Source organism: Solenopsis invicta, chromosome 4 (genome assembly GCF_016802725.1).
Source record: "Solenopsis invicta isolate M01_SB chromosome 4, UNIL_Sinv_3.0, whole genome shotgun sequence".
NCBI lineage: Eukaryota > Metazoa > Arthropoda > Insecta > Hymenoptera > Formicidae > Solenopsis > Solenopsis invicta.
Genome location: NC_052667.1, coordinates 21,934,157 through 21,961,525, shown reverse-complemented (window position 1 = coordinate 21,961,525; position 27,369 = coordinate 21,934,157). Strand labels below are relative to the sequence as shown.

The 27,369-nt window shown below is 42.4% G+C and overlaps 2 protein-coding genes across 16 annotated transcripts in view; one reads left to right on the top strand and one right to left on the bottom strand.

The window, feature by feature from the left end:
* The window catches only part of LOC105201442 (collagen alpha chain CG42342), a 158,064-nt gene extending 151,745 nt beyond the window's left edge, over positions 1-6,319 (bottom strand). For all 15 annotated transcript variants that reach the window (XM_039448401.1, XM_039448402.1, XM_039448407.1 and 12 more), the window contains exon 1: positions 4,868-6,319. In XM_039448401.1, coding sequence (XP_039304335.1) covers positions 4,868-5,288 — 421 coding nt within the window. In that variant the 5' untranslated portion in view covers positions 5,289-6,319. The remainder of the gene's footprint in view (positions 1-4,867) is intronic.
* A 155-nt stretch (positions 6,320-6,474) lies between these two features.
* Positions 6,475-27,369, top strand: part of LOC105201443 (DNA replication licensing factor Mcm6) — a 45,317-nt gene continuing 24,422 nt past the window's right edge. The window contains exons 1-2 of the mRNA XM_011169450.3: positions 6,475-6,919; positions 21,248-21,390. The gene's annotated coding sequence lies outside the window, so the exon portion shown is untranslated. The remainder of the gene's footprint in view (positions 6,920-21,247; positions 21,391-27,369) is intronic.

Genomic DNA, 27,369 nt, shown 5'->3' with positions numbered 1-27,369 from the left:
CGTTTGGGACAGTTAACGACACTTGTCGGCCGCATTTCGTAACTTTCCGATCACGTTATTCCGATAGTATCATGCGACGTCCTGGAACACGATAAAATTTCCATAGCATAAAATTTGTAGGGAATACTTCACTCATGACGATATTTTACGCGACCCAAATTGCATCTTACACGCGCGCGAAGATTCCCAAAGGCAAAAAATATCGCGCTTCTCTCTCGAGGTGGCTCTCGACGGGAGTCGATGGCGCATCGACGTTTCCTCGCGCATCTCGCACGAATAAAATATAAATAGATCTTCGTTTCTCGAGGAAATTTTACGTTCCCGGCGTCGAAGTTCGGCGATTCCGAGCGTTTCGCGCATCAGAATTCGCGATAGCGGGAGGCGGCTCCAGTTCTACGCGTAGACAGAGTCGAGCAGGACCGAGAGGGAGGAATGATGCGCGCGGGCGAGGGATACGATAGATACGGACGCCCTCCGTTGGCTGGCTACGAGGGAGAAGGCAAAGATTTATGATGCCGGTGCGTCAGCTCGCACGTCTCAATTTCGGGACGCCGTCGCCGAGAGTCAACGGGAACCGAGTTCGGTAGCTCTCTCTATCTCTTTCCCTCCCTTTGTTGCTCGTCGTGCCGTGGACGCGCGATAAGGGAAAGGTACGGCTACCGACAGAACGGGGATGGGAGAAAAAAAAGGAAAGAAAATAAAGAAGAGAAGAGTCAGACGAGATAGCGGCGGGCGGACTGCGAGTAGGAACGAAGCGCGGAATTAATCCGGTCGGCAGTTCCCCTCTTCCTCCTCCTCCTCTTCGCCGCCGTATACGCGCTTCCGTTTCCGTCCCGGCCGTACTTCGCCGGAAAATAGTTCCTACCTCGGACTCTGAGAGCGGCATCCGACAATGGAGTAATTATTGCAATTAGCGAGCTACCTACTCCGCGGAGAGGGAGAAAGAGAGACAAAGGGGAAGGGGAGAGAGAGATGCTTTTTCGTACACGACTGTGCGAAAGGACCAGGGGAGAAAAGGTGGTCGATACTCGCGCGGTTCGCGCGCTTTGAAAATCGCGAATTTCGCGGAGAGGAGTGAATAGCACCGCTATCGTAAAATGACTCTCTTAATGATGCTCGCGACTACGTCATTTGCTCCATATAGACTTGCCGCAAGCCACGAAGGGCCGGAGTTGCATTTATTGGTCGTAAATTTCGCCCACCCGCGAGAGTTCGATGGTTTCGCGCTGGTTGCGCAAGTTTCGGGTTCTAAAACACTGGGATTTTCCTTGTTTCCCGCTTTCTCATTGTAAAGCGACCGCTCGAACGAGGGCGGCGGCAGGGGTGGTCTTCTCCCGTGTAAAATTTCGGTACCGCGTTAAAATGTTACGGCAGCAGCTAAATGTTATTTTCTCTCGCGAGTAAAAAAAAAAAAAATACGCAATATATTATTGGCCAAAAAAAACGTGCTCTGTTTTCGTTATTATAAAAATATGCGAAATATTTTTATATCAACATTTACCTGTGCATTAATTTGCTACCATCAAATATTCGTAAAATCGTGTAAACACGTAGATTGCCCCAAAACGCAGGTATTTATAATGAAATAAACGATCAGAGAGTACACACGAAGTAAAATAAATACATAGGTATCATATTTGCAGTACTTTTTACATCGCCCTCGCCAACGGTTCCTCACGTCCGATGATGCATATGTGGAGTTGTCATGACACGCGGGTACACAGCACGATTATCATAACAGCTATATTGAGCGTCGGAGAGTGCGACTTGATGAAAGCTGCAATGAAGCAATCGCGCATCTGTCTTAATGACAGGAAGAAGTCCCGCGCACGAAGCCTCGATTTCACCGAGTCAACACGCAGACGGCCTTTCCTTTTCCCTTTATCCCAATTGTATTCATTAGCCGATTGACGACGATCAACGACGATCACGTGTCGCGATCTTTGGCTCGCGCGGATGGAATGTCGGCGAGCGAGATAAGAATGCAGGAAGAAGCGTTGTCGTCAACTTCGTCTCGTCGTCGTCGTTCAAAGTGCACGATGACATTTGCTCTCAGCATTTGATCGGAATGACGCGAGTGCTTAACCCTCTCGTGCCTCGTGGCACATATACGTGCCAACCTTCAAAAATTCATATCTTCCATAAAAATAAAAATAGCATCTTCTTCCAGGACTCATCTTAAAGATAAAAAATACGACTTTTTACAAAAAAGCTCCGTACCTTTGAAAATTTCCCCCATTAATCCGCATACCTTGTCAAAAACTTGTAAAAGTGAAAGATGTATGTATCTTCCACCATTAAAATTAAGATAGCGAGTTCTTTCTGGATTTATCTTGAAAGTCAACGTAAGGACTATTTATTTTAAAAAATCGCTATTTAATTTCAAAATAGCGGACTCGACACGGACCAAAATGTATAATTGTCTTGGATTTGAATGAAACTCATACTTTAAGAGTTTTTGGAGTCACTGATTATGAATCTGTAATCGAAATTTTAAAATGCAATACGGCGGAATGAAATATAAAATTTTCCTGAATTTGAATAAAACTCATATTCTAAAGATTTGGAATGCTAATTTAAAATCAGTTTCAACTTTTTTTTATTTACTATTTGACAATTATATCTAAATTCTTGAATTTGAAAATGTTTACCATACATGGAGAGAAAAATTACATTTAGATTGATGAAATTATTTCTTTAACTTGTTTCTTTAATTGATTTTTTTTAAGTTAAAGTTAAAATACTTTTGCGGAAAATAAAAATTTTTTTGATTTCAAGAAATGACATTACTAACTTTTTCAGAAGTAAATAAAATAAATTATTTGTTTGATTTGAATTTAATTAAAAGAAGGTACTGTAAAAATTTAATTGTTCTGGTTTTCAGTGACCATAAGAATTTCCAGTAAGACGTGAGATAGATGTTAATTATTTCTAGATAAAAAATCAGACACGAAAGGATTAATTCAAAATCAACATACGAAATGAGAAACCACCGTGATCTTTCTCCTACTCTTTTCATGGCAAATTTTCTTTCTCATTTTTATCACGTTCGCGAGGTGACTCTGTTCGCGGCTTCTTCTGGTGTTGCGGCTTTTGCGTTTTGCCCTTTTACTACTTTGTTCTGTCATGAATAAGAGTCCAAGAGGGAAGCCGCGGCAGAGGTAAGCCGCGGAGCGTAAAGCGGGAGTTTGCGGAGAGAATCGCTTGGTTAGAATAGAGTTTCAAACAGAAGACGCAACGGGAAAAGCAGCGCAATGCGCCGCTTTTGCGCAAAACGATATCAGACACGACGTCGAGTGGGCAAAATGGAATTACGAGTCCACCGTGGTAATAAAAATGTAAATGCACGATATACGATATCAAGTGGTCGGAGTATTTTTTTACAGTCGGCTAATTTCAACGTTCGCAGGGCAATTTGATAACAAAGTACCTTTCCGTGCTGTAACTTGATTCAGAATACGCAATATGTAATTTCCCTCCGACTCTTTAAATCCCGCCCTCCCCTCTCCACTCCTCCTCGTCGTAGTCAGAGAGAGGGAGATAAGTAGCGACGCTGGCGTATTCGCGGTCTCGCAAATCTCAATTCGTTAACCGTGAAAAAGTGCGGTTGCATTTTTGTTTGTATAATAAAGAAGATTGCATAGTACTATCGCTCTCGAGACTGAAAAAACAGCGTAACGTTTACGAGTTTACCGAGTCTACGCTCGCTCCCCACCCTCGCTCTCTTCGATGAACCGAGGGCTTACGGGCGACGACACCCTTTTAGGAGGCGTTTGCGAGAAACCCGATTTACGACGACCGCAAAAATTCCTCGCTCTGCTCTCCTTGCGCGAGAGAAGAGATTTCCAAGACCTACAATACGGTTGGAAACAAGAATGCCTTCCGATGTAATATATTGGATTTGCCGGGAGCGAACACGCGGACTTTGTGTTTCCTGGATTGCTTCCGCAATTAGGAGTCGCCGTAAATTACCTAGCGACGCGGTCCTTCGATTAACCCTTTACTGACACGTCAATTCGGCGTAATGCCATCATTAAGCGTTCTCACACGTTTACCCGACTAAACAAACCGACGGCGTAATTAAATGAAGAATTTGCGATAATTCACAGTACTGTTTCAAATTTCGACATTACGTCGAATAATTTGTTTTCGGAAAGAAATAACTGCTGATTTAAAAATTTCACATTTCTTTGCAAGTGCGCATGTTGACCCTTTGGGACTCAATTTTTTTTTCCTTTGTCCTTTGATAATTATTTTAGACAATTTTTACTTATTGACGTAAAACGGGAATTGTATAGCATATTCTTGATACTTGATGAGACATGTATAATAAATGTATATTTTAGGGCCCAAAGGGTTAAAATCATTTCATTCGCATGCGTTCCAATTATTTTCAGATAAATGACGCGTGAAATTCTAGACACCATTATCTGTTTTAATTATTTGCATTAGAAAATGATTATTTAATTTTAAAGTCGTATATTTATTTCATTACAACTGAATAACCATTTAAAAATTGTAAATTCATAGCATGTAACTCACAGTACCAAAAATATTTTTTTTTTTTTTTTAAGAAATAATCTACAGAAGAGTTTGGAACGTTAAAATCATCCACCTCGTGTATTAAACTTTCGGCGTAATTGCAAAAGATTTTTGTACTACATTTACGGCAGTACTGCGTGCAACAGTTCACCATATTGAAATTCCGTAATTGCACTAATTATTCACGTCAAAAATTAATCAACATTTCGCGAGCCGGGTACGTTGCGGTGGAAACGTCGAACGCTGCCACGCTGTCAGTAAAATGCCAGCGTGGACGACGGACGAGGGTGGGGAGGATTTTCACGGTGCGACGAGGTGGACTTACCTGGAGGACAATTGCACTCGGAGATGTCGCGTTTGTGCCTGAAGACCGCGCCGGGCTCAATCCGTTGCGGCTGCTGCTGCCGCATCTGCTCCAGTATATCCGCCTTGACCCTCTGCACCAGAGCGTCCATCGGCAGATGATACTCCGGCTCCTGGACGCGCAGGCAGCGCGCCTCCAAACTCGCGATCCTGGACTCGAGGCCGAGCTCGCGGTAGAAGAGCACGCCGGACACGGCGAAGCTGGCCAGGCAGAGGGCGCACATCGCCCAATTGAGGCCGGCGACGGTGGTCCCCGCCGCGCGAAGGGCCCCATCGCGAAACTTCCGCGGCATCGACGCCTCCAGGCAGGACGGCGACGACGATCCCTTACCCGTCCCCGGGTCCGACGGCGGCCAGGACTCGGCCGCCGGGTTGTTCTTCATCGCTGTTGCTGTCGTCGAGCACGCACGCACGCACGCACGCACGACAGGCACGCACGCACGCACTCGCGGCTGCTACCCCGGGTAGCTCCGGTTGACGAGCGGCGCTTGACGAGCGTCCCTAAGCGGCGCGTCGCGTCATAACCCGCGCGATACACGTCGATACACCGTCGCGCGTGACCGCGGCGGCGGACTTTCGCGTGAAGGAAAACAATAAATAGTAAATACGGTAGGGACGACGCTCTTACCCGACGACGACCGTTACAGAGGTCGCGGCGTCATCGTCCATCTGGAATGCATCTTCGCCGCTCGACCGCTCGCCCGCTCGCCTCCTCGTTATCGCGATCTCGCTTAACGTAAACCTATCGCAATGACGTTGATCTCGGCGGATCTCGACTTACCACTCCGCGTCCACGGTTACTCCGATTTCAATCGTATACGCGCGATACAAACAACAGCGACGAGGACAATCGGGCGACACGCGCGACCGCGCGCGCTACCGTTCCGCGTGAAACTGCCGCGAGTGCCGCGCGCCTTCTTCCGCGGCGACGTTCAGCACGTTACGCTACCGTTACGATCTCGCGGGCTCGCGCACTTTTCACACATCGAACGATGACAACGGAGGGCGGAGGGGGAGTGGGGACGACGATCGTCACCTCTTGCCGTTGTTCCTCCTGCGTTTCCTCCCTCTTCCCTTGCGACTTTGCTGTCTTGCCTTCTTCTTTCCTTCGTCGACGCGAACGGGACGAGAATGTGCGCCGTCCACCGACGGCCGACGGCGGCAAACTTCACGATTGCTCGAAGAAAGATTGAGAATTTCGGCGGTGACAAAAAGACGGAGGAAGAAAGGAGAGAGCGTGAGAGAAGAACGAGGCGCCGGCGGGCGAGCGCCGCGTGACGAAACGAAACGCTCGCTTTTCGCGTTTTGTCGGACCTCGCGCAGCACCACGTCGCCGTTACGAGGGAGAAAAGTACGGGGAAGCGCGCACACGAAGCGCACACTGTAACATTCGCGGTACGACTGGATGTGGTGGGGCGACACTGCGCCGCGAGGACAGAGGGTTCGTCGCTTCGGCCGCGCTCGGCCGCGCTCGGCCGTCCTCGGCGGCCGCCTCGTCGACGCGCCGCCGTCGCGCAACCACTTCGTTCCAACGGCCCGTCGAACGTGCACGCACGTAAACATACGCAGCGAGCGACGGCGACCTTACGAAACAACCACCGCTTCTTCCCATTCTACATTCGCACCGATTCGCACCGATTCGCACCCTTCAGCCACGTTTCATTCCGCGGCACGAAGCCGCACTCGCCACCGCCGTTCGCCGGTCCTAAGCGAGCGATTCGGCACAACAACGCGGCCAACGGACATGGAGTGAACGAAGACGGACAAAGAGAGAGAGAGAGAGATAGAGTGAGCAAGAGCGAGGGAAATCGACATGAAATGCGCGCCTCTTTCAGTTTCTCGTCCCACCTTTATCTCCGTTCATGTCCATTATCCACTCGGATTACACACCGGAGGATTCCGCTTTCGTACGCACGTAAACGGCTTTAACATCGAGAGATTGTTTTTTGTCCCGTCGCTGCCAGACGGTTCCACGAATGTAATGCATTCACCTATCTTCATTGTTGACTCTCAGGTACCTATGTTTTTTTTTACATGTTCGCATATTTAACGTTCGTGACGTTTATGTCCCTTCGTAGATTTTTGCTCTCTTATATATTATATATTATACGAGGCGAAAAGCATCGGACTGATCAAATATCTCAGAAACAAAATGGTTGAGAAAAAATATTTCATACAGAGGTTATGGTGGAGCGGAGGGGGGGAGGAGGAGGGGGGATAACGATCATCGCAACTTTTAAAATCAAATTACATGATTTTTCACATAATTTTAATTTCTCTAATTATTCTGCATATAAAATTACTGAGAGTCGTGAAAAAATTAATAATTTACATAATATTTTATATACTTTATTCTTATTTATTTCGATATAAAATATATATAAAATGATTGTAATTGTTTATATAAAATATCTCTCGAAAACAAGACAATTGCGAAAAAAATGTTTCATACTAAAGTTGTGGAGGGGGAGCGAGAGTAATAATAGTAAAATTAATTGTTGGAAATAATTAATTTTTCAAGAGCATACAACGATCATCGCCACTTTTTAAAATTAAATTACATTATTCTTTTACATAATACAATTCTTTTAATTATTCTGTATATAAAATTACAAAGACAAAACCATTAAAAGTTAATAGAGATGTTTACAAGATGTTTTCTGTACTTTATTTTTGCATATTTTGGTATGAAGTATATAAAATATCTTTTGAACTTAATTTTCTGATAACTCTTATGCTTAATATGCAAAATAAAGGAATCATATTATATAAAAGATATATATATATATATATATATATATATATATATATATATATATATATAAATAATTCCAATGTCTTGTTTTTTTATTCTTCCATCAAACGTATGACCCATGCTTTTGATTCACCCTGTGTAAATTAATATGTTATTATATGTTATAACAAGGATTCTTTAACAATATATTACGAATTCTTTCTATATATAATTTTGATTATTATTAAAATAATTTTTTATACTAATATTATTAAAATATCTTCTTGCGTTATCTTAAATTATCTTTTCTAAAAATTATATCAAGGTTCATAATGTCGTATTTTTTTAAAAACAGCGATCAATAATGGATGATAACGAAAAACTTATTCTTTCTCCTGAAAGGTTTCCTCTTTTAAAATGTATATTTTTTCTGAAATAATTGAACCGTTATTATGAAAAAACGTAGATAAATGCTCGAGTTTTTAGATATACATTTAAGGTTACTTCTTTCAGAAAAAAAGAAAGAGATCGTTTTACAATCTTTAATATTTTTAATAATATTCTTTATTAAAATTATTATCATTTATATTTTAACGAACATTTAATGTTATCTTGGGGAAAAAAGTTTCAAAACGAAAGATAAAACATTAGTGTTTATAAGAAGTTTTACTTCTTACTGTTTGTTAATAAAATTAATTAGAAATACCGTGTATTCCTGTAAACGTACTTTTCTAGATTAAAAATGTCTTAATGTAACAAGTTTTTTGAGCAATATTTCAGCGCGTTGAAATTTTTTACAAATTTATTAGCAAAGCTATCGAGAAATTCTGAAACGTAACTAACACGTCTAGTTTATGGATTAGCGAGAACACTGACGTATTATTATAAAATCAGCTGTTTCGACATTTGGAGCAGTTATTAAATAAAAAAGTCAGCAAATTAAAATCTTTTCCTCGCGTTTTAAGTGTAAAATACAGAATCAGCTTTTAAATCGCATCTCTTAGATTTAATAGAACAGAATTATTGTCAATTTACTCTCCTCCGTGTCTTGAATGGAACGGTGTGATGGATTAAAAATGTATGCAACCGCTTATAGTCTTTGTACAGTTTCGACTTCGATCGCACAAATTCTAAATAAGGAACAGAGTCTCGAACGACTGTCTACCCCGTGAGTTTTATCGAATCACAGCATTTACCTTCTTATGCGGGATCCTCTGAAAGGAAAGACAAACTAGCCAATGCAACGAGAAAAGAGTGCTTCATGCATTCATTTAATTTGCCAGCGACGGAATTGCCTCTGTGACAACGGTCTTTCACAAAGAAATTTTCTACTCTCTATAACTTTACAAAATTTTGATTGAAATTTTATATCGTTACATTTCTCTGCCACGTACTTTCCGATATATTCATTGTGAACGATAAATGTTTCGTACGGTATCTGCATGGTTTCGCTACGTTTACACTTCATTTGGAGGCGTTATCTACCGAAGAATAATATTAAACTCACATTCCATCGCACGAGGGTAACATCATCTCGAAAGCGATATTTGTTTTGACAGTCCTCGAGTGCTGGAGGGTCGCGAACGAATGTCCGCAGCCGTGGACGGTCCATCTGTGCGCGAGTTCGGTTTCATATTATTGTAATATCCCCAACTCTTTCAACGCTAGAACACACAGCTGACGCTCTTTCGACACTATCCGACATCCTTCCTACATTTTCCGTCTCGTTGCGGAATTGACGATTTGTTCGATCGCATTATCAGAGAGATCGTGGAAATAAACTCCGTAAAGCTTTGAAATATTGAGCGTTACAAGCTTCTTGCTCCTCGTAAATCCAAGAGCAGAATATTTTTCGAAACGGGAAGAAGATGCGGGTAAAAAAAAATTCTCCCGTTTTTACTTCACGGTACATTTTTTTTTTTTCCAATTTGGTTTGCGACGCGACGCGTCTATCGCTGCCCGACAATTGGTACGCCGTATCTTGCGACAAGATAATATTCTCCCGGCACTTAGTCTCTTAGTAACTATTAATTAGAGATGGTACGGAAGGTAGCGCGATGCCTCGGGCTAAGACCATGTGAATTCCCGTCCACGTCGCTCCGCGCGTTCGGGTCCGTCGCCCTTGTGAGTGCCTCGCACATGCAGAAGCTTAATTCGTTTAATTCGAATGCGAGGGTATTTCGCACTGTGGGTCCTCGCAGCATCTTCCCGAGACCTCGGGCGATCGTTTAATTCAAGCGTATAAATCGGCGGTGTAACGAAGCTGTTATTCAGGCGAGCGTTACACGAGAGTGCCTTACACACGCAAAGTCCTTGACACAAGCATAAAATACTTTATTCTCTAGACCTAGACGTACACTTTTACACTTGTACGTAACTTTTTATTCGTCCCGGCGTAATGTGGGACGTTAGCCCGTTCTACTTTGTCCCGTTTCATAATTAGTTAACGCGGTTGTTTCTCTATGCACGACGACTCCGTACCTAGTTTTGTTTAGTTTCAATCCGAGCGTGTCTCCTCGTACCTACGGGTAACCCGGTAAACGGCGAGTATTAAGTATCTCGAAATCCGGGCAGCTATCCAAGATTACCTATCGGCCATTTGGTGCCGTCTGAGGTTGCACCGCCACTACTACTGTTGGCAGCAATTACCAGACACCCTGTATTAGGGAACATTGATCGGCGGAATCGATCGTATCCCCGCCGTTGTGTACATACACGCGAGGCGGATACGTGCAACGAGAACGACCCCTCGGCCACTACCACCCAATCGGCTGGCTAGGCAGAGGAAGTGATTATAGACTACATCCTGGAGCGCTCGCCCCGTGCACGCTTGCTAAATCGAATCGAATGCCGGCCGGGACGGCCGGCGTGTGCGAGGAAATCGTCGCGAGAGGCGAATCGATACGGGACGATACGGTATGAGCGGGAGATTCCGCTATTTGTACGAATACCTGCGGTAATCATTATCGATGGGCGTCAGTCAACGTCGCGTCGACGAGTGCTCGCCACTTAGATGTGGAGAGCGCGATCATCCGCTTCCGCTTATTAATTAAATACGCGCGAGCCTAAATCACGTAGATAAAACTGATTAAAGTAAATTAAATACATTCCGGTACGAAAATTGCGCTAAAATGTTGGAGAAATAAAGAGGTCTTGTGTAATGATAAAGAGATCTTGTGACACATTTCTTAGTTGGAATTTTAAAAGATAATATAATAAAGAACGTGAAGGAGAAATAATAAGAGAAATTAAGATACTGATACCGCGCACTGTTTGGAAAAGTTATTACGTCTCGAAGAGATTTCACTGTGCAAACGAGAAAGCGAAACTCGCAACTTATTAATCGATCGAATTTTGATAAAAATATCAGCTGTATGCACTGACAAGAAAGTTTTCATGTTTAAGTAAATGTATTTATTTTATTATAATTTTCTTAATTTAAATAAATATTAGCTCTTATTACGATTTTAACTATGGCCGCCTATTGAGGCTTTCAAATATGAGTGTGTAGTAACATAGACGTGAAATATTCTTATTGAGGCGATCATAGTTAAAATCTTAATAAAATAATTTATTTTTAAACTTAGGAAATTTTTTTTAACATTCACTATCTACGGCTTACAAAATTTAAAAATAAAATTAATTAAATGAGAGCGTCAAGATCGAGTTAGATATTAATGCTAACTATTATTTATTTATACTTTTAACCTTTATAAACAAATATTTCAACCTTTATATCGGATTATGTTTAGTGTCATTTCGTTAATAATTTGAAAATTACAAATTCGCACATTTACATAAATTTTAATGAATTACATGCAATATTACATACAAAATTGATTATATTACACGTGAATAACGTTCTGCTTTTCCGTAATGATTCCTGTACAATTTCTGTGGACTTTAAGGCCCGAGTAGAGAGACCATAATAAAGTCATAGTCGCAGTCATAAATCCAACACACAAACAATTGATATTAATCGTCAATCGATGCCATATGATTGACGATTAACGTCACTTGTTTATGCGTTAGATTTACGACTGCGACTCTATTACGACTATCTTTCTGCTCAGGCCATTATTCTTACTTGTTTCTCTTCTGGCAATTGCCTTAATCCAATTTTTTAATTTTGCATGTGGATCTGTTCTTATCTTTATATTTGTCATTATTTATTATAAGCGTGTGTAAAACTTATATATTCTCAATACTGCCTCATCTGTAGGATATTTTAATTTTATTTCTTATGAGGATGACGGAATATCTCAGAAATTGTACTTCGATGTTAACAGCAGATTTATATATACCTATATATTTTTTTTTAATCAAGGAAGTAATGTTAAAATAAATATAAATACATTTACTTGAACATGAAAAATTTTTCTTCAGTGTGCATTGAACATAGTGGAGGTACTGTTTTAAGGAAGATTTCTTAATGTATACAATTAATCCTGCTAATTGACATGCAGCCGTCGAGATAAGTCTTTGTCAGAAGGGACGTCCTTTACGACCATAACGCGAGTCTCATCGAGGCGGAGAGAAAGCATCGCGCCCGAAAGAAAACGCTGCGGCACGTTTCGACGCACTGCACGCGCCGCATTCCAATCTCCTATCGCCGTCGTCTCCGTCCCGAATTCACTCGGGGGACCGTCCGTGGCCTCCGCGACGTGCTCGTCTCTCATTTTCCCAGACATCGGCGCGATCGGTGCCATCGTTCCGCGGATAAAGGACATTCCACCCGATGTCGATATATATTTCCCTCGTGCCGCGTCGTCGCCGCCCGCAGCCGCACTTGCTTACATACATTTAATGCCTTCAGCATGCTTCTTTTATCTCGCGGACCGGACCAACAGTCTTAAGTACGGACAAATTGCTCGAGCGGAGTCATCCTCTTACCGCTCGCCGCACTAATCTCTGGATTTCCGAAACGTCTCGTACACGACTCCTCGACAGGAAACAGCCAGCGAACATGGAATTCCTCGGCCCTCTCCCATTAATTCCCATCTCTTACTTCCCTGCTCTTGGCTTCTGCTTTCTTATCTCTTCTGCTTCTTGCCACTCTCATATTTTTTTTTTTTTTTTTTTTTTTTGCTCTCTCTTCTCTGACTCTCGGTTTCTAAAGCCCGCGCCAGATTACACAACGGAGATCGGAATTGCATCGCGTTTGTGCAATGGAAATTGCGGCAGTGCATCCAGATATGAAAGTAGACAAATATTTTTCTATTTGTTTGTATTACGTGTGAGAGAGAGTTTGTTTTTTTTTTCCAACATTGAAACAGTGAAATCAATCACTCACCGAGGAAACACGCAGATAACATGATCTTTCCGGTTGTGCGCTTTAATAAACGACATTATGAGCTATAACGGGGTTCACGGTGCACCCTACGTAACGTGTGAAGATTGAGTGAAATCAAGGGTGAAAAACATGGTCGAGCGGCGCAATAAAAACGCTGTTGAGAGTCGCTGTGTACGCTTTTCGTGGGGTGGGCGCACCAGCGTGCGCCGCGCGATTAAAAAATCATCGCGGACGATGCCCTCTTCACGGCACGCTGGTCATCGCTGCCGTGGGGCGCGGTACGTGTGTATACCAGGCGCATTATGTCGCGCGCGCGTCCGTTCTCCCGCCAGGAAGCAGCTAGGGCGCAGCCGGTGACGACCTGCCCGCGCGCTTCCGCGCCGCTCGTTTGCTCGCGCCGAGAGAGAGAACGTGCCCCTCGCGCGCGGACGATGACGGAAGCGCAGGGGAGGACGACGGCAACGACGGCAACGACGGAAGGGATGATCGAGAGGAACGGGGTAGAGCGGCGAGAGAGGGAAGCGGACCGGTTATATACCGGCGGACACGTTCGCTGAAGCAGCCTCTCATTTCGGGGGGTGAATCCCGAATCCAGCCCCCGCGAATGTGTCTGCACGTGCCGTGAGAGCGCGAGGGGGAGGGGCGGGGGCTCGGCGGGGGATCAGAGTCAATGCGCAGTTTGTATTCCGCTCGGCAGAAAAGACTCGTTCGTTACACACCGTAGCAGGCCGACGCACTCGCCGAAACTCACTCCTCGTTGCCGACGTCCGTGCATGTCGTCGTCGTCGTCGGATTCATCCTTGCCTCGGCTTTATATTCATGACGACGCCGAGCGCGAAGAAATACGAACTGCGAGCGCGATGTATTAATTTCCCGTTAGAATCGCGACGATTTCTGACTTGCCATTTTATATGAGGTCTCTCGGCTTCTCCTTTTTCATCGCTATATCTACGCTCCGTTCTCGTTACTATCGGATGATTCTCCTTTATTACTTTGACGTTTACTTATCTGTTATCTTCAGGATATCCCGGTGGTAGTTACCTTCCGCCATTTTCATCGTGGTGGAAGAAATATGTGTTAAGCGCGCTAAATGATTTTCATTTGGAAGTTTACAAAGCTGCGATCGCCGAGACAAATGTTCCCTTCAAAAATCAATGACAAACACAGATCGTCGCGTGTTTGCGGCGTTATCGGAATTCGCCCTTCGTTATTTAACACGGTCGTTTGGTTGTCATTTTACAATGTTGCGGGCGTTAAACGCCGGGCACGCGCGCTTTACGATTGGTCGCATCGGGGATCCGTTTTTCCCTTCTCTTTTTCCGTCGTTTTTCATTCGCTTCTCAGCCAATGGGCCGTAGGACGGAAAATAAAATACGATGGCGAAATATGTACGCACGGCACATCGTGGCCGAGACGGGACGGCACAAAGGCGAGGAAACGGGATTTCGATCGCTTCATTAAATTTTACGACGTCGATCGCCACGTCGACGCCGCGGACGACGCGTGATTGCGGATCTGACGACGCGGTATCATGAGTGTCCGAGAGTAAACGCAATTTCGTGTTTGATAGCCGACTTTTCCAGCGAGTCAGCACCAGCTAGCATAATCCTTTCGATGGTGGAGATGGTGATAAAATGATGAGAGAATTGTTTGAAAACAGACAGGCAGGAATGTTTTATTAAATAACCCTTCCAAATAGACCGACTGACTGACTGACTAAGCTTTATTGGTATTTTAGGGACCTGCTCTTTAAGAATAAATACAGTAGAAGTATAGCGTATAATGATAAAAAGAGAAACTTAATTAAACCATGAAACAAGATGATATAAACTAAAAGAAAAGAAAAGAAAAATAGTGCAAACTTATAACAATAATATAATTAAACGAACATAATTAATAGAGAGAGAGAGAAAGAGAGAGAGAGAGAGAGAGAGAAATTACGACAAAGATTTACATCATTTACTGCATGATACGTTTTCATCTCTCTGATTTTAACACGCTGTTGCAACATTTTACGTCGGTTTTGATAAAAGGACTTAACAACGATTTTTATTCTCGAAAATATTTATCTGCGCGAAAATGACAACGTTTTATATTGATTGCTTTGACGGCACGTACGCGAATATGTAAAAATACATTACGCTTGATTACGGATGAAACGGCACGTGTATGAAAGCGCACGCTGTGCTCTCGCATCTAAATTTTAACGGTATGAATATAATGCTGTACAAGTAAATCCAATGTAATAAGAGCGAAAGGACTCGACAGCGGCAGTAAGGGTTTCATCCCTCTTTTTCGTTTCTTTCTTTAACGGAAGAGGAATAAATATGAGGAAGCAACGGAGGGAGGTGACGGAAGGAAGATCGGATCTCGGATCGCATACAGCTCCGGCGCGGCGCGAACAGCACGATTGTTTATTTTCGTGCGAACGATAGGCGGCGGACGATGCGGCTAATGCTAGGGTAACAGGACAAGTGGATACTTCCCTCTCCGTATGGACGACCGGTCGTCCGCGGATGAAGAGGCGCAACGAGGGGTCTCGTCATCGTTATTGGCCGGACAAGGAGCGTGTGCGCGCGACGGCGGGCGACTTGGTGCTTCCGAACTCGGATCAACGAGGGAGAAGGAGAAAGAGAGTAAGAGAGACCAGACGCTTCCCGGATAAAGGCCCGAAGGGACGAGGATAAGCGAATAGCCCCCTCGGAATACCAATGGCGTACTCGCCGGAATCGAGTTTTCGAGAAAAACGGCTTTAAAGTTGAATGCGGTGGAACGAGGCGAGGAGTATCCCTCTCGACGGAAACTCCACACCCTCCGGGCGCGCAGCGAGTCCCGATTTCTTCGCAGACGGTATGGTTGTTAGATGTAGAAGACGTTATGTACCGAAACTTCCAACTGTGTTTGAAACCGATGACGGTATGAAGCGTTTCTCTATATTCCCCGCGTTGTTAAATGAGCAGGCGAGTCCGTCCGATTTGCGAGCTCGAAGAGAAATTAGCCCTCGCAACAATCGATCTACGCAGCTGACGTAGTGACTTTCTATTGCTTTCCGAGAGGCAGCCTTGCTTTTATTTCATTCTTCCTCTCCTCTATCCTGTCAAGTTTAAAGCATTGCCGACGGTGGAACAATTACAACGGAGGAGAATAAACGATGTAACGTGACGCGTACGCCATTGCCATTCTAAGTTATTTCAACGGAATCGTATTCTCGCTATTTCTCTCTCTTTTCTCTCGCCATTCGCCGAGAGGCAATCTTAGAAACAGCTGACGGCGGTTACGAAATTAAGGAGATTACCATCGGCACGTCCCGAATACTTCACTCCCGTCGTCGTCGTCGTCCTCGTCGTCGTCGTCGTCGTCTTCGTCTTCGTTCCGCGCCATGGATTACCGGGGCGCTCGTTTTCCTTTCCGCTCGTCGGCCGAGTCATCAGAGCGATCGGTCGTCAAAATGATAGATATTGCTCAACATGAGATATTCAGGACGCTTCGCGGAGACTTCACGGAAGCCGAGATCGTGCAGTTTCCTCCCTCCGAGCGCGTGCGCGCGAGCGCGCACTTTATTATCAGAACTTACTGTTACGGGTCAGAAAATGGATACCACGAAGCAATTTACGATAATTAGGTGCTTCTCGCTCACCCCTTCTCGAGTTCGCCAAAGTCGTAATTGTCTCGCTCTAGTTGTTCCCTCCACAAAGGTGTCCTGGATAGCGTAATTCACGTTTAGATTATTTGAGAAACTTGAGATTGAATTTTCCTCGGCGAAAGCTGGGCAAGAGATTATTATTTCTGACTATTTAATATATACAAGTGGATATACACGGTTTTTACGCGGCGTTATGCTTCTTGCCATTAAGAAATTTCTCTTTTCCGCAGAACTCTCTTCTTTCGCGCGACGCGCTCCTTGTTTGCGCGATTAAAGTCGCCTTGAGATTAAGACTTCATTTATTCCGGAACCTTCCTTCCCCCCCTCTCCCCACACACCGTTGAGTCTCTATTCCGCTTGGTCGTAATTTTCCAATCGCTGACAGCTCGAGGACTATTCATTCCATGACTGTCGAACAACCGCCATTCTTTTTACCTCCAACTCCATTATCTACCGCTTGGAAATTTGCGCGATTGGTCGAAGGGGCATCCTGTACAATGCGAGCTTTCTATTGCCCTCGCTCTGGGATTTATCGCGTCGAGAACGTCTCGAGCGTTCGCGAAAAAGGGGGCAAGTGAAATAAACAGCCATTCGAACGAGGAGTTCGTCGGCGCGGTTCGTGGCCGACTCGTGGGCAAGTCGAAGTGCCTCGGTCGATTTGGGTCAAGCACTCGGTCCGCCTGACGAAGCCACTCTCGTAAACATCTGCGAGATATCGTCTTCCGAACGATAATGCTACACCCTGATCCGTCGACGTGATCGAGAAAGACGTCTCGGGGCTCTGCACGCCTGGCGTCGAAACAATAATCAAAGCGTCGCTCTCTCGCGCTTTGCTACGATAATAATCGAGATATCGCCCGTTTACAATTGTTCCTTTGCAGCTCGAGAATGGATATGTTTGGTGATAAAACTCTCGTATCGCTGAGTTTTGTCGTTGAGTTTTGTCGTTGTCGCTCGATTTTTTTTTTTATTTCTCCACGCGAGAAATACGGTTCGGTCGACACATTTCGTGATACGACGTATCTTACCTCTACGAGTGCACGTACGCTTGTGCACGTACGCTATTGAAATTTTATCTTGTAATAAAGAATTATTTTGTACGGAGAATTGAATCCTTTATCTGAAAAGTTACGAGAATCGGAAACCCTTGATCTTGTTAGTTATAATAATTAATACTTTGAAGTTTTCCTTTGAAAAAAGAGTTAATTCTAAATGTCTATTTAATTAAAGTTTGATTAAAAATATGGATCTCTGTGAAATACAAAGCCGATTTAAAATTTAAGTATGAATTATAAAATGAGATTTTGCTTCGTAATTACATGGAATGTTTCATAAAAGTTTGGTTGAAAATTCTTATTGTTAATGTTATCATTATTATATTATATTGATTTATATGGAAATATCGTAATTACAATGTGTCGTAATTATGTGCTGTTATTCCACGTCTCCTTCTCTCTCTCTTTCTCTTTTGCTTGTAATTTCTAAAAGACAACTTAACATGCCGTAAGCCGTGAAGCTTCCTCGAACTACTGCGACATGTCGCGGGGAAAGGTTTAAATATAAACGTAAGAGCTTCGCGGAAGTTTCTTGAAAATGACGCGGACTTCGTGCGAGGAACAATTTCCCGAGTTTAGAAGCGTGTCGGAACCAAAGGCGTATGTTGCATAGACATGCACATCCCCGTGAGACGATATAAGGGAATGCTCTTACACCCTGTTACATCTTGATAGGGGAAGAAAACTCATTTAAAAACTATTTCGTGCTGAGAACCTTGAAGGTCGAGAAGCCGATATTAAATATAAATTATGTCAAAGTATTAAATTTGTACTAACGCAATTTAATAACGTTTCATGACGTGCAAAATATAAAAATATTAATATTATAAGAATATAAAAAAAAGCTAAGATCAGGTTTTTCGATATAAAAGACATTTATAACAGTACAGCTAGGATTTTCTCGCTCGCGCGCGAGCGAAGGCGGAAAGTAGAAAAGTCGCGAGTCGCCGCCTCTGGTGCGAAAGGGGTGAAAAGTTGTGTAGCTTTTTCGCATTACGCGACGCGCATAGTTTGTCGCGTCTCGCGCCAGAAATAGAGACTCGCGTGGTCTGGTCAGGCTCTATCCGGACGTCATACGTTGCTGTATAACGTCGCCTTTCGTCGCACGTTATCGCGAATGCGGGATCTGTGTTTCCCGTTGACGAGCGCGACCGGCCGTTAACTCCGCCTGTTAGTCACCGCGTTACTCCGCCTGTGTGCCACCTACTCGACGACGGGGTTAAATCGTCCGACGGACAGTTTCTCTATGTAGACGTCGATGCGCGCGGTCACGATATAGAATTTTAGACCCCGAGCCTTTAGATGAGAATCTCAGATAAGACCGAATGAATAGCTGTCGATGAGTTATCGGCCTTGCTAAATGGATGACTAAGGAGAGTAATTAGTGACGACATTGTATGAATTAATGAATATATAGCAGCTCTCCTAATGACGAATGGAGATAGATTGAAAATTATTATTCAATCTACCTCTATACGAAGACTTTGTACAGGATACTTGTTTACGACGCGGAGAATCCAAAAATACAGAAAGACGTGGCGAGATCTTTTCTTTCTGCATACCGAAATGCGAAATAATTTACGAGACCCGTCGTTTTAAATATCGTGTCGCACGACATAAGGAATTCACGTTCTCTGCATTGCTGTCACGCGTCTGACATTTACTAGAAAGAATGAGTTAAAAACATTCTGCACGAGAAAATACCGAGAGCATGTACGTATCGTTTGAACGTCATATTTCACTGGGGATTTAGGAAACGCATTTTCGTAGCCGCATACGTCCGTTCAACGTCGCTTCGCAAGATTCCGGCACGAGAGACGACACATACAGTTTGAGCACAAAGGTATCGCCGGCACGCGATTAATGCTCTCCTGCAAATTGCCGCGCGCAGCGAAATTGCGACAAATAGGTCAATTTAACGTATATTACAATCCAGACGATTCATCCATTACCGCAATTTATCACGCCAATTATTGATGCAAGATTATTAACGCCGGAATTAACAATGCGACATATCGGTTCTCAACCTCGGCGTTATTATTCTCCCGACACAATTATATATCGTTTTACTTCTAAATATCTAGCGTTAACAAACGGCGTTAAAACACTGTGGGAATTGACAAAATAGTGAAATTCCTTTGCGATATTCTAATAAATAAAAGTAATGTCTCTAAATCTCTGTCTCTTTCTCTCTCTTTTCCGCCCGTTTTATCTTTTTATTAATTTATCATATCGTTTTATTTACGTACACATGCATTAAACCATGATATATATTATGTTATTTTAGTTGGTTAAAGTCCGTGAGAAATGTTATGACTGTTTTCACTTCTCTTTACGAGCATTTCTCTCGGCGAATTATTTTTAGCACACACGGCTCCGCCAAAAGTTCACGTCTACCCTGATCGAACCCCAGTAAAAGTTCTAAAGACAAAATTTATTACATATAATGTACCAGCGATCGAACTAGCCTTTTTTTAGACGTGAAATCTCGATATAAAATTTACTGACGACCGAGCCAACCGTCTCACGCGATTCTTCTAGCCGCGAACACGCCATTGAAGTCCCTATATTTTTACATAAAAGCGCGTTACGTCGCATTCGTGTAACGCGATGATGGTGAGCATCAAAATGTGACGGAACGAGCGTTGTCGATTTACTGCCAAACGAGAGAAAGGGAGAGGGAGACCGGTTATCGCTTGTACCGTATTCGCGCGTTATCGATTCCGGTGCGAATTGGGTACCATATGGCGGCGCTTTGAAGACGACTTTATATCGGCACGTCGTCGTCTGTCCGGTACGTTACGTGTACGTATGTATGTTGTGCACGATGCATCGCCTTTCCACGTCGCCGCAGTGCCATTAGCCGGGAATTGCCGTGGTGATCGTTCGCCGCTGCACATCGGACGGCCGCGCGACGCTTTAAGTGGGTGGCACAGACGGCTCCGGCCTGAGTACTTTGTGCGAGAGCAAGGCGGAATTGGTTTAAGCCCCATTACACGTGGACATGTACGCGAGAGGGCCGCGAGAGCATCGTGTACGACACAACGCACAGAGAAAATCAAGCGTGTCTCTCTCTCTTTCTCTCTCTTCCTCTCTCCCTCCCTCTGAGATACTTTGCTCCGTATACGATTCTTGTCAGTATCTTAAAAAGCGTTGCAAAATGTCGTCAGGCTGTAGTTACAGCCGGTAGATTGAGGTAGTAACTTCGAATGTATAGTTGGAAGTTATGGTATTCCATCAATTTCTCTCTGCGGCGGCGGTTATATCTTGCGCGATGCCTTTCAACAAGATACTGGCAAATATCGCTAACTTAAGGAATTTATTTTTGCTACTTTATAGCCTACATCTCCGGAAAACAGCAATTACGAAAACATCTTGAAATATTCATTCTCCAGTCTTTGAAGTTTATTCATTTTCATTTATATATAGTATGCTCATTATTTTATCTTTTGATTTTTATCTCATACTTAGTTTTACATCTTCAATACTTATATTTATTGCGACTTACACTGACAATTTGTTTATCGAAATTAATTTAAAAAAATGAAATCTTTAACGTACGTTTGCTTCGTAATACATTGAATATTTTCGTAACATTTGTTTCTTATGGTTTACAGCACGCGAGACCGCCGTCAATCGTGTAACGAGAGGCTGGCAGGTAGTAACGAAAATCGCATCGTGTGTCGTCGCATCGCGTCTCAAAAGCTGTTCGTGACAAGTGACTCGAAAATGCTGAACGCCGTGTGTAGCAGTTACTGAGGTAAGTAATTATTACGATAAGCAATTAATCTCGTGCGCTTAAGGATTCGCATATCGATGGTCGCTGATATTGGCAATTATTACCGTGATTCATTTATTTGGTGTAAGACTCAAAAACGATAGAGAGGAACGAGAATTATAAATCATTGTTTCATAGCATTTAATTATCTCCAATAATTATCTCTTTAGCAACGCTTGAATTTGAATATATCCCGCATCGTGCTTTAAATTTTCATTTCAAATTATCATATTGAAATCGATAACGCGGAATAATACGCGAATCGAGTGACGGGAGGCCGTGCTTATATCGATTTTGTACTGATACTGTGATGAAAGAGAGAAAGAATATTTAACTTATATTTACTTCGTTACATACAACATTTTGTGCAAGGCTAGACTGTCTGGCCTTGATGTTCATTTTGTCAGAAGGTCGCCGTGCATCGTATTATCATTCGCGCGATGAAACTCGTGCAGGCAGGTAACGGCACGAGCCGTGTATCATCGCTTATACCATCAATCAATGAAAATACAGTCGCGATAAAAATGTTAAAATAAACTAAATGTAATTATTTTTTATTTTTTTACGAACAATTAGCTGCTATTTACGCAATTCTAATTAATGTTTGCGATTGACAATCGTGAATGTATCACCTACGAAATCAATATCGCGCTTAATTCATTTCTTGTAGTAATCAAAACGATAGAGAATATAAATTATTGTTTTATTTATGTGAATGTGATATACATAGTTCTTCATAGGTTGCTTATTCTAATTTGTGAAATTTAATTTGCTTATGCTAATTTGCAATTGTCGAGTAGATTATAAACCTTTGTAATATACGCAATAACAAAGTGCACGTAGCGATTAATGCCGGGAGTACCGTGCAGTGTCATGTAACTATTTTATTTCGGTGATTACTATACGCGATTGTAATTAATGGTGTTTTCACGAGTGTTGTGTTGTACAAGTGCGAACAAATTTGAACGAGAGAGGAAGAGGAAGCCTGGAAAACATCGGATGATGTCGGAACAAGCATGAGATGAGTAAATTATTATTTTTGAATTTATCAAAGTTATTATTTTCGAATTTATATCAAGTTTGGTGCGAACATTTATGTTGAACATATGTATATTATGTTACAAATACACGTATAAAATTATAAATAAATAGAACATCTTATTAAGATGTATTATGTTACCTTGGAATGGATGGGCTAGGACAAATTAGTATAATTATTTAATTTAAAAATGTATATAAAACAATTTTTGCTGAACGTATTCACAATTAAAATTTTAAACAAGATTTTCAGGGAAATTTTCAAGCAATTGAGAATATCGTGAAAGTATATATGATTAACTTTATTTTATTAATTTTGTTATGAGTTTTTTGTCAATATTATAAGTTTTATTTTTTATTCAATTTGCTAAATTAGTAAACAAAAAACGAGAAATCAAATAATATTATATCAAGGATAGAATATTGACATTTTTTAAATATAAAATTTTACATTAATTCTCTTCGTGTTGTTTGTATCTCGTTGATGGAGCAAAACGTTCATATGCCCTGTATTTCGCATTTTCATTATTTAAACAAAATAAATTTAAATTACTTATGCAATGTAATTTCATTATTTATGCAAAATATAAATTATGTAACGTAGTAAAGAAAATTGTTAATTTAATTGGGTTACAATTTGCTTCTTTTTTCTACATATTTTTTTTTTTTAATAAATTATGATAGCATTGTTTAATTTCTCTATATTTTTAAGGTTAAATATTATATAAGCTTTTATTTACACATACACATACATGCAATAAAGCATAACTAAAAGATGATCAAATAAAATTATAATGTTAAATAATATACATCGAATAATTTATTTAATAAAACTCCAATGAATATTAATTAATATATATTTTTTAAATATATAAGAGATAATATTATTTTAATTTTTCATAGCGTAGCCATTCTTATTTATCGGCTTAGCTTTGTATATCTTGAAACAAAAACTTTTATTAACGAAATTTACTCGTTACGCAAGCTTCTCGCTTTTTACCATTTCCTTTGTACCTTTTTAGGTACTTTTTTAATCTTGTTTAATTAAATTGTTATTATTGAACCGTCTGTTTTTCAATATATGAAATTTTATTCTTAATCTCGTTTGACATGCTTTTTCAAACCTGATTTATTTATTGATTATAAATATGAGTCTAAATGTGTTTTCATCTCAAATATATTTTATATAATTTTATTTGTGTTACTTTACTTACTTATATATATTGTACATTTTCTTCGTTTTAAGAGATTTTTTTCGAGAGACACGATAAATCTATCTTTTTCTGACCCTCTTCCTCTCGGGTACTTGACCATAGAATGACCGTGGAGAACGGAGGCGGAAGCGTGAGTTTAAAAGATCCCGACACTGGGGTCTCGGATAGCCGACATGTAATGCTCGACAATAATGCGATTGTTCCAAGTGGCTTTAATGCGCGCTTCGCGTGATGCTGTGAACGACTCTCGAACCGTGAAAGTGTATGTCGGATTCTCGATATTATATTGCGGTGTAAAATGACATTGGCACTTAGGCAGAGACTCAGTAAACATATAATTCATGGGAGATAATCGATGAAAATATAACGCAATACGGCATAACAGGTTACTTCGACATATATTTTATATAACTCAACCGGTATTCTCGTGTTGTCTATTGTTATGCAGATCGGACTTAGCGAGAATGTATGTAACATCGTTGAGACACACAGAACATATGCAAATAGGGTTTAGCGAGGTCCCTCTGAGTTTATAAGGCAGCCTTTCCTTTACACTGTAGTACGTATGACTCAGAAATGATAATTTCCATCTCGGCAACTTTCGCTTCAACATCGAGCATAACTATCGCCATCTCTCTTTCTAATTTCGTTTTTCAGTTTCTTCTTATTAGTATTTATTTTATTTTCTTATTTTAATGTGGGGCAGAGTCGAATCGTAAAATAAATATCACGAACATTCGTGTTCGTCAAAAGGAGCTTGCGAAAATTACAATACCTGAGAATTCTACTTCTCCGCACACAAATCTTTAGCTAGATAATTATTTTAAAAATCGATACGTGAGAAAAAAAATGTAAATCGTTTTCCAAATAATTTTACTTAGCTCTCCTCGCGTCGTTTATCATCCTTGCGTTTTAAAATGAGTTTGTGATTTACATTGATACTTTCATCGAGATGGATAAAAGACGTTGCTCGCTCGTGAGGCATACATACGCGGAACGGTTGTACTCGTTTTGCGATGGTCACACGCCACACAGTGTCGAACAACGGCCAGTGGCCGATCAATGAGACCTATGGTTACGCGTAGGATCACGTATGCGTTGTCGCGGGCACGTCACGACGACGTTTACCGGTCGCATCGAGTTACAGGTCCCCGAGGTAATGGCTCGTACGTTATCCAACACCTCGCACTCGGTTCTCTCCCATAGTCATGGAATTTCTCTCCTTCGTCGACGGTCTCGATGTAGTTGGCTGCGATTATTGCGAAATTCGACACGCGCGATTAACCTTAACATATCTCGTCGTAGTGCACAGCACGACTGAGGGAATTCTCTATTTTTATGAAAATTATATTAACTGTATAAATAGTTGTTTTAACTTTCCATGGCCCAATCGAGGATTCAAAGATCCAGATAAATTTTTAATTTTGAATTATTCTATCTCAAATTTGAACACGTGTAAAATAAGTGAAAAAAAAGATTTTGAGTCAAATAATTGTGAAATCGTATTCTGGAATATTGGAAGAGTGTGCCAGAATTTTTTCAGATTTTTAGAGCCTGAAAGCCCTTTCAAAAACACTATCAGACACCTGTAACTCGGTTGAACTCGGAAAGCAGTGAAAAAACGTTGGGGGATTAAAATCATGTGTACATACGGAAAGAAAAATGTCACTGTATTTTTTTTCATTGATTTATTAAATTTTGTCAATAACATAAATTTTGCGAGTTTTGTTCAATTCGGAGATTTTTTTCTAACGGAAGATCCAAAGGTTGAATGACCGGACGCATCGGCATTCGCAATACCTTAAATTGCTGCAGATTACTTTAGAATGCGACAGAGGACTAAAGTCGGAGTACGCAAGCACAGGCAGATTGCAGTGTATTCATAGAGCGGATTTTCCGCGACACTTTGGTGTGGCATCCGCGCCATAAACGTGGTAACAAGATCATCAACGAGATCCCGGGAATGACGTGGGAAGTTGAGTTTCTCCGCCTCGAAATACACGGAACACCTCACTCCCGGCGAGAACGCATTATCTCAGTTTTAACGAGTCTGTCGTGTAAATGCGAAACGCTACGGAAGATAGTTCACAAAATCGCGAGAGGCTTGGCGGCAGACTACATCGTGAGCCGACCTGAGCATCTTCGGTATCTCGAGGAGAGTTAATAAGTTTCAGTTTGTTCTACTATACGTGGTGCTATACGCGCAGAGTTGGCGGTAGTTAAATTAAGGCTGTAAGATATAGATTACGTTGCCAAATTATAATTAGTCCCGTAACATACGCGGTATAAATTTTGAGTTAACTATTAACTATCGACAGAATGCGGAAGCAGTCGTGTAATGACATCAAATTTAATTTGTGCCTGCCCTCCCCCTCCCTGGATTTTATTGTAATTAACGGACCGACGATTCGCGCGGGATAGTAATAAACTCGCGAGCCTCTCATTAACATGTTTACAGCGCGCACGATGCCGCATCCATAACATAGGGGAGGGGGAGAAGGTGGAAATTTAATTCTAATAGAGCGTGCCTCCCCATCGTATTACCGATTTTTTTTCCACGATTGTGAATATTCACGCGGTGTTCACGTGAATATTCATTCGGCATTCAAATCGGTCGCACTGTAAAAACGCGGAAATGTAAACGCGTCGCTGTAAACGGGGATTACGAGCCGCGGCGTGACGCGGCGGTATATCTGTCTCCCTCCTGAAACGCGAAATGTACAAATCGCGGCGAATACGCGCCAGCTCGACCGTAGACTGACCCACTTTCGCGAAACGCGAAATACCGCGTCTTTGCGTTCGCGACGGCGAAGCGGAATCCTCCCCCCGAACACGCGCGATCGATTACCGCGAACTGTCGGCGCGGTAACGATACCGAAACTACGATTTACAACGATTTACGATTCGCGGCCGGTGCGGAGGGATTTATTGCGATTTATTGCGGACACCCGCGACGCAGCTCATGGCATTCCCCGCCGTTACGGCCGGCAAATGGGAAGGATGGAATTTTGCGTGGCTCGCTCACATAAAGCTGATGCGGTCGGTCCGCGTAAATCTGTCGTTCCTCCGGAGTCTCTCCTCTTTCTCTTTCTTCCTCTTTCTCTCTTTCGCTGGTTCCGTGCGAAAGTGAAAAGCAAACGTGCCGTTTCATTGATACGCAAACGCGCCGTTCAATATTGACGATGATAAAATATTACGATACTCTCGTATCAAGGTATCTCAGATACCCTCAACCGTCAGCCGCGCGCGCGTGCCGTATTTGCGAAGCGTCTTCCGTCGCTTTTTCAATATTTGCATTTCCGCCGCTTGTACATCCGCTCGCGCGTGCAATGTTCCCCGTGCCTTTAATTCCTCCCCCACCCCTCCTCCCTTACAAAACTCTTTCTCACGACATTAACACAAAGTATATATTTTCATTCGCAACAAAAGGCGAACTATTTGAAGTATAAATAGATCGAGGAAAATATCCGCGAGAGCCAGCGGCCGCGAGTGGTGAATGCGGCGGGGAAAAATACCTCAAATGGATCGTCGGGCCACCCTTTCACCGTGTGGACGCGCATAATGCACAAACAGCGGACAGATTTAGACGGCTTCGTCACGATATCTATCGAGGCTATCGAGAATTCAATTTCCACTCGAGTCTCGAATCCGCGGTAGCATTAATCCTCGTAATAGGGTACCATTTTTCATAACGCGGATTAGCGGGGGA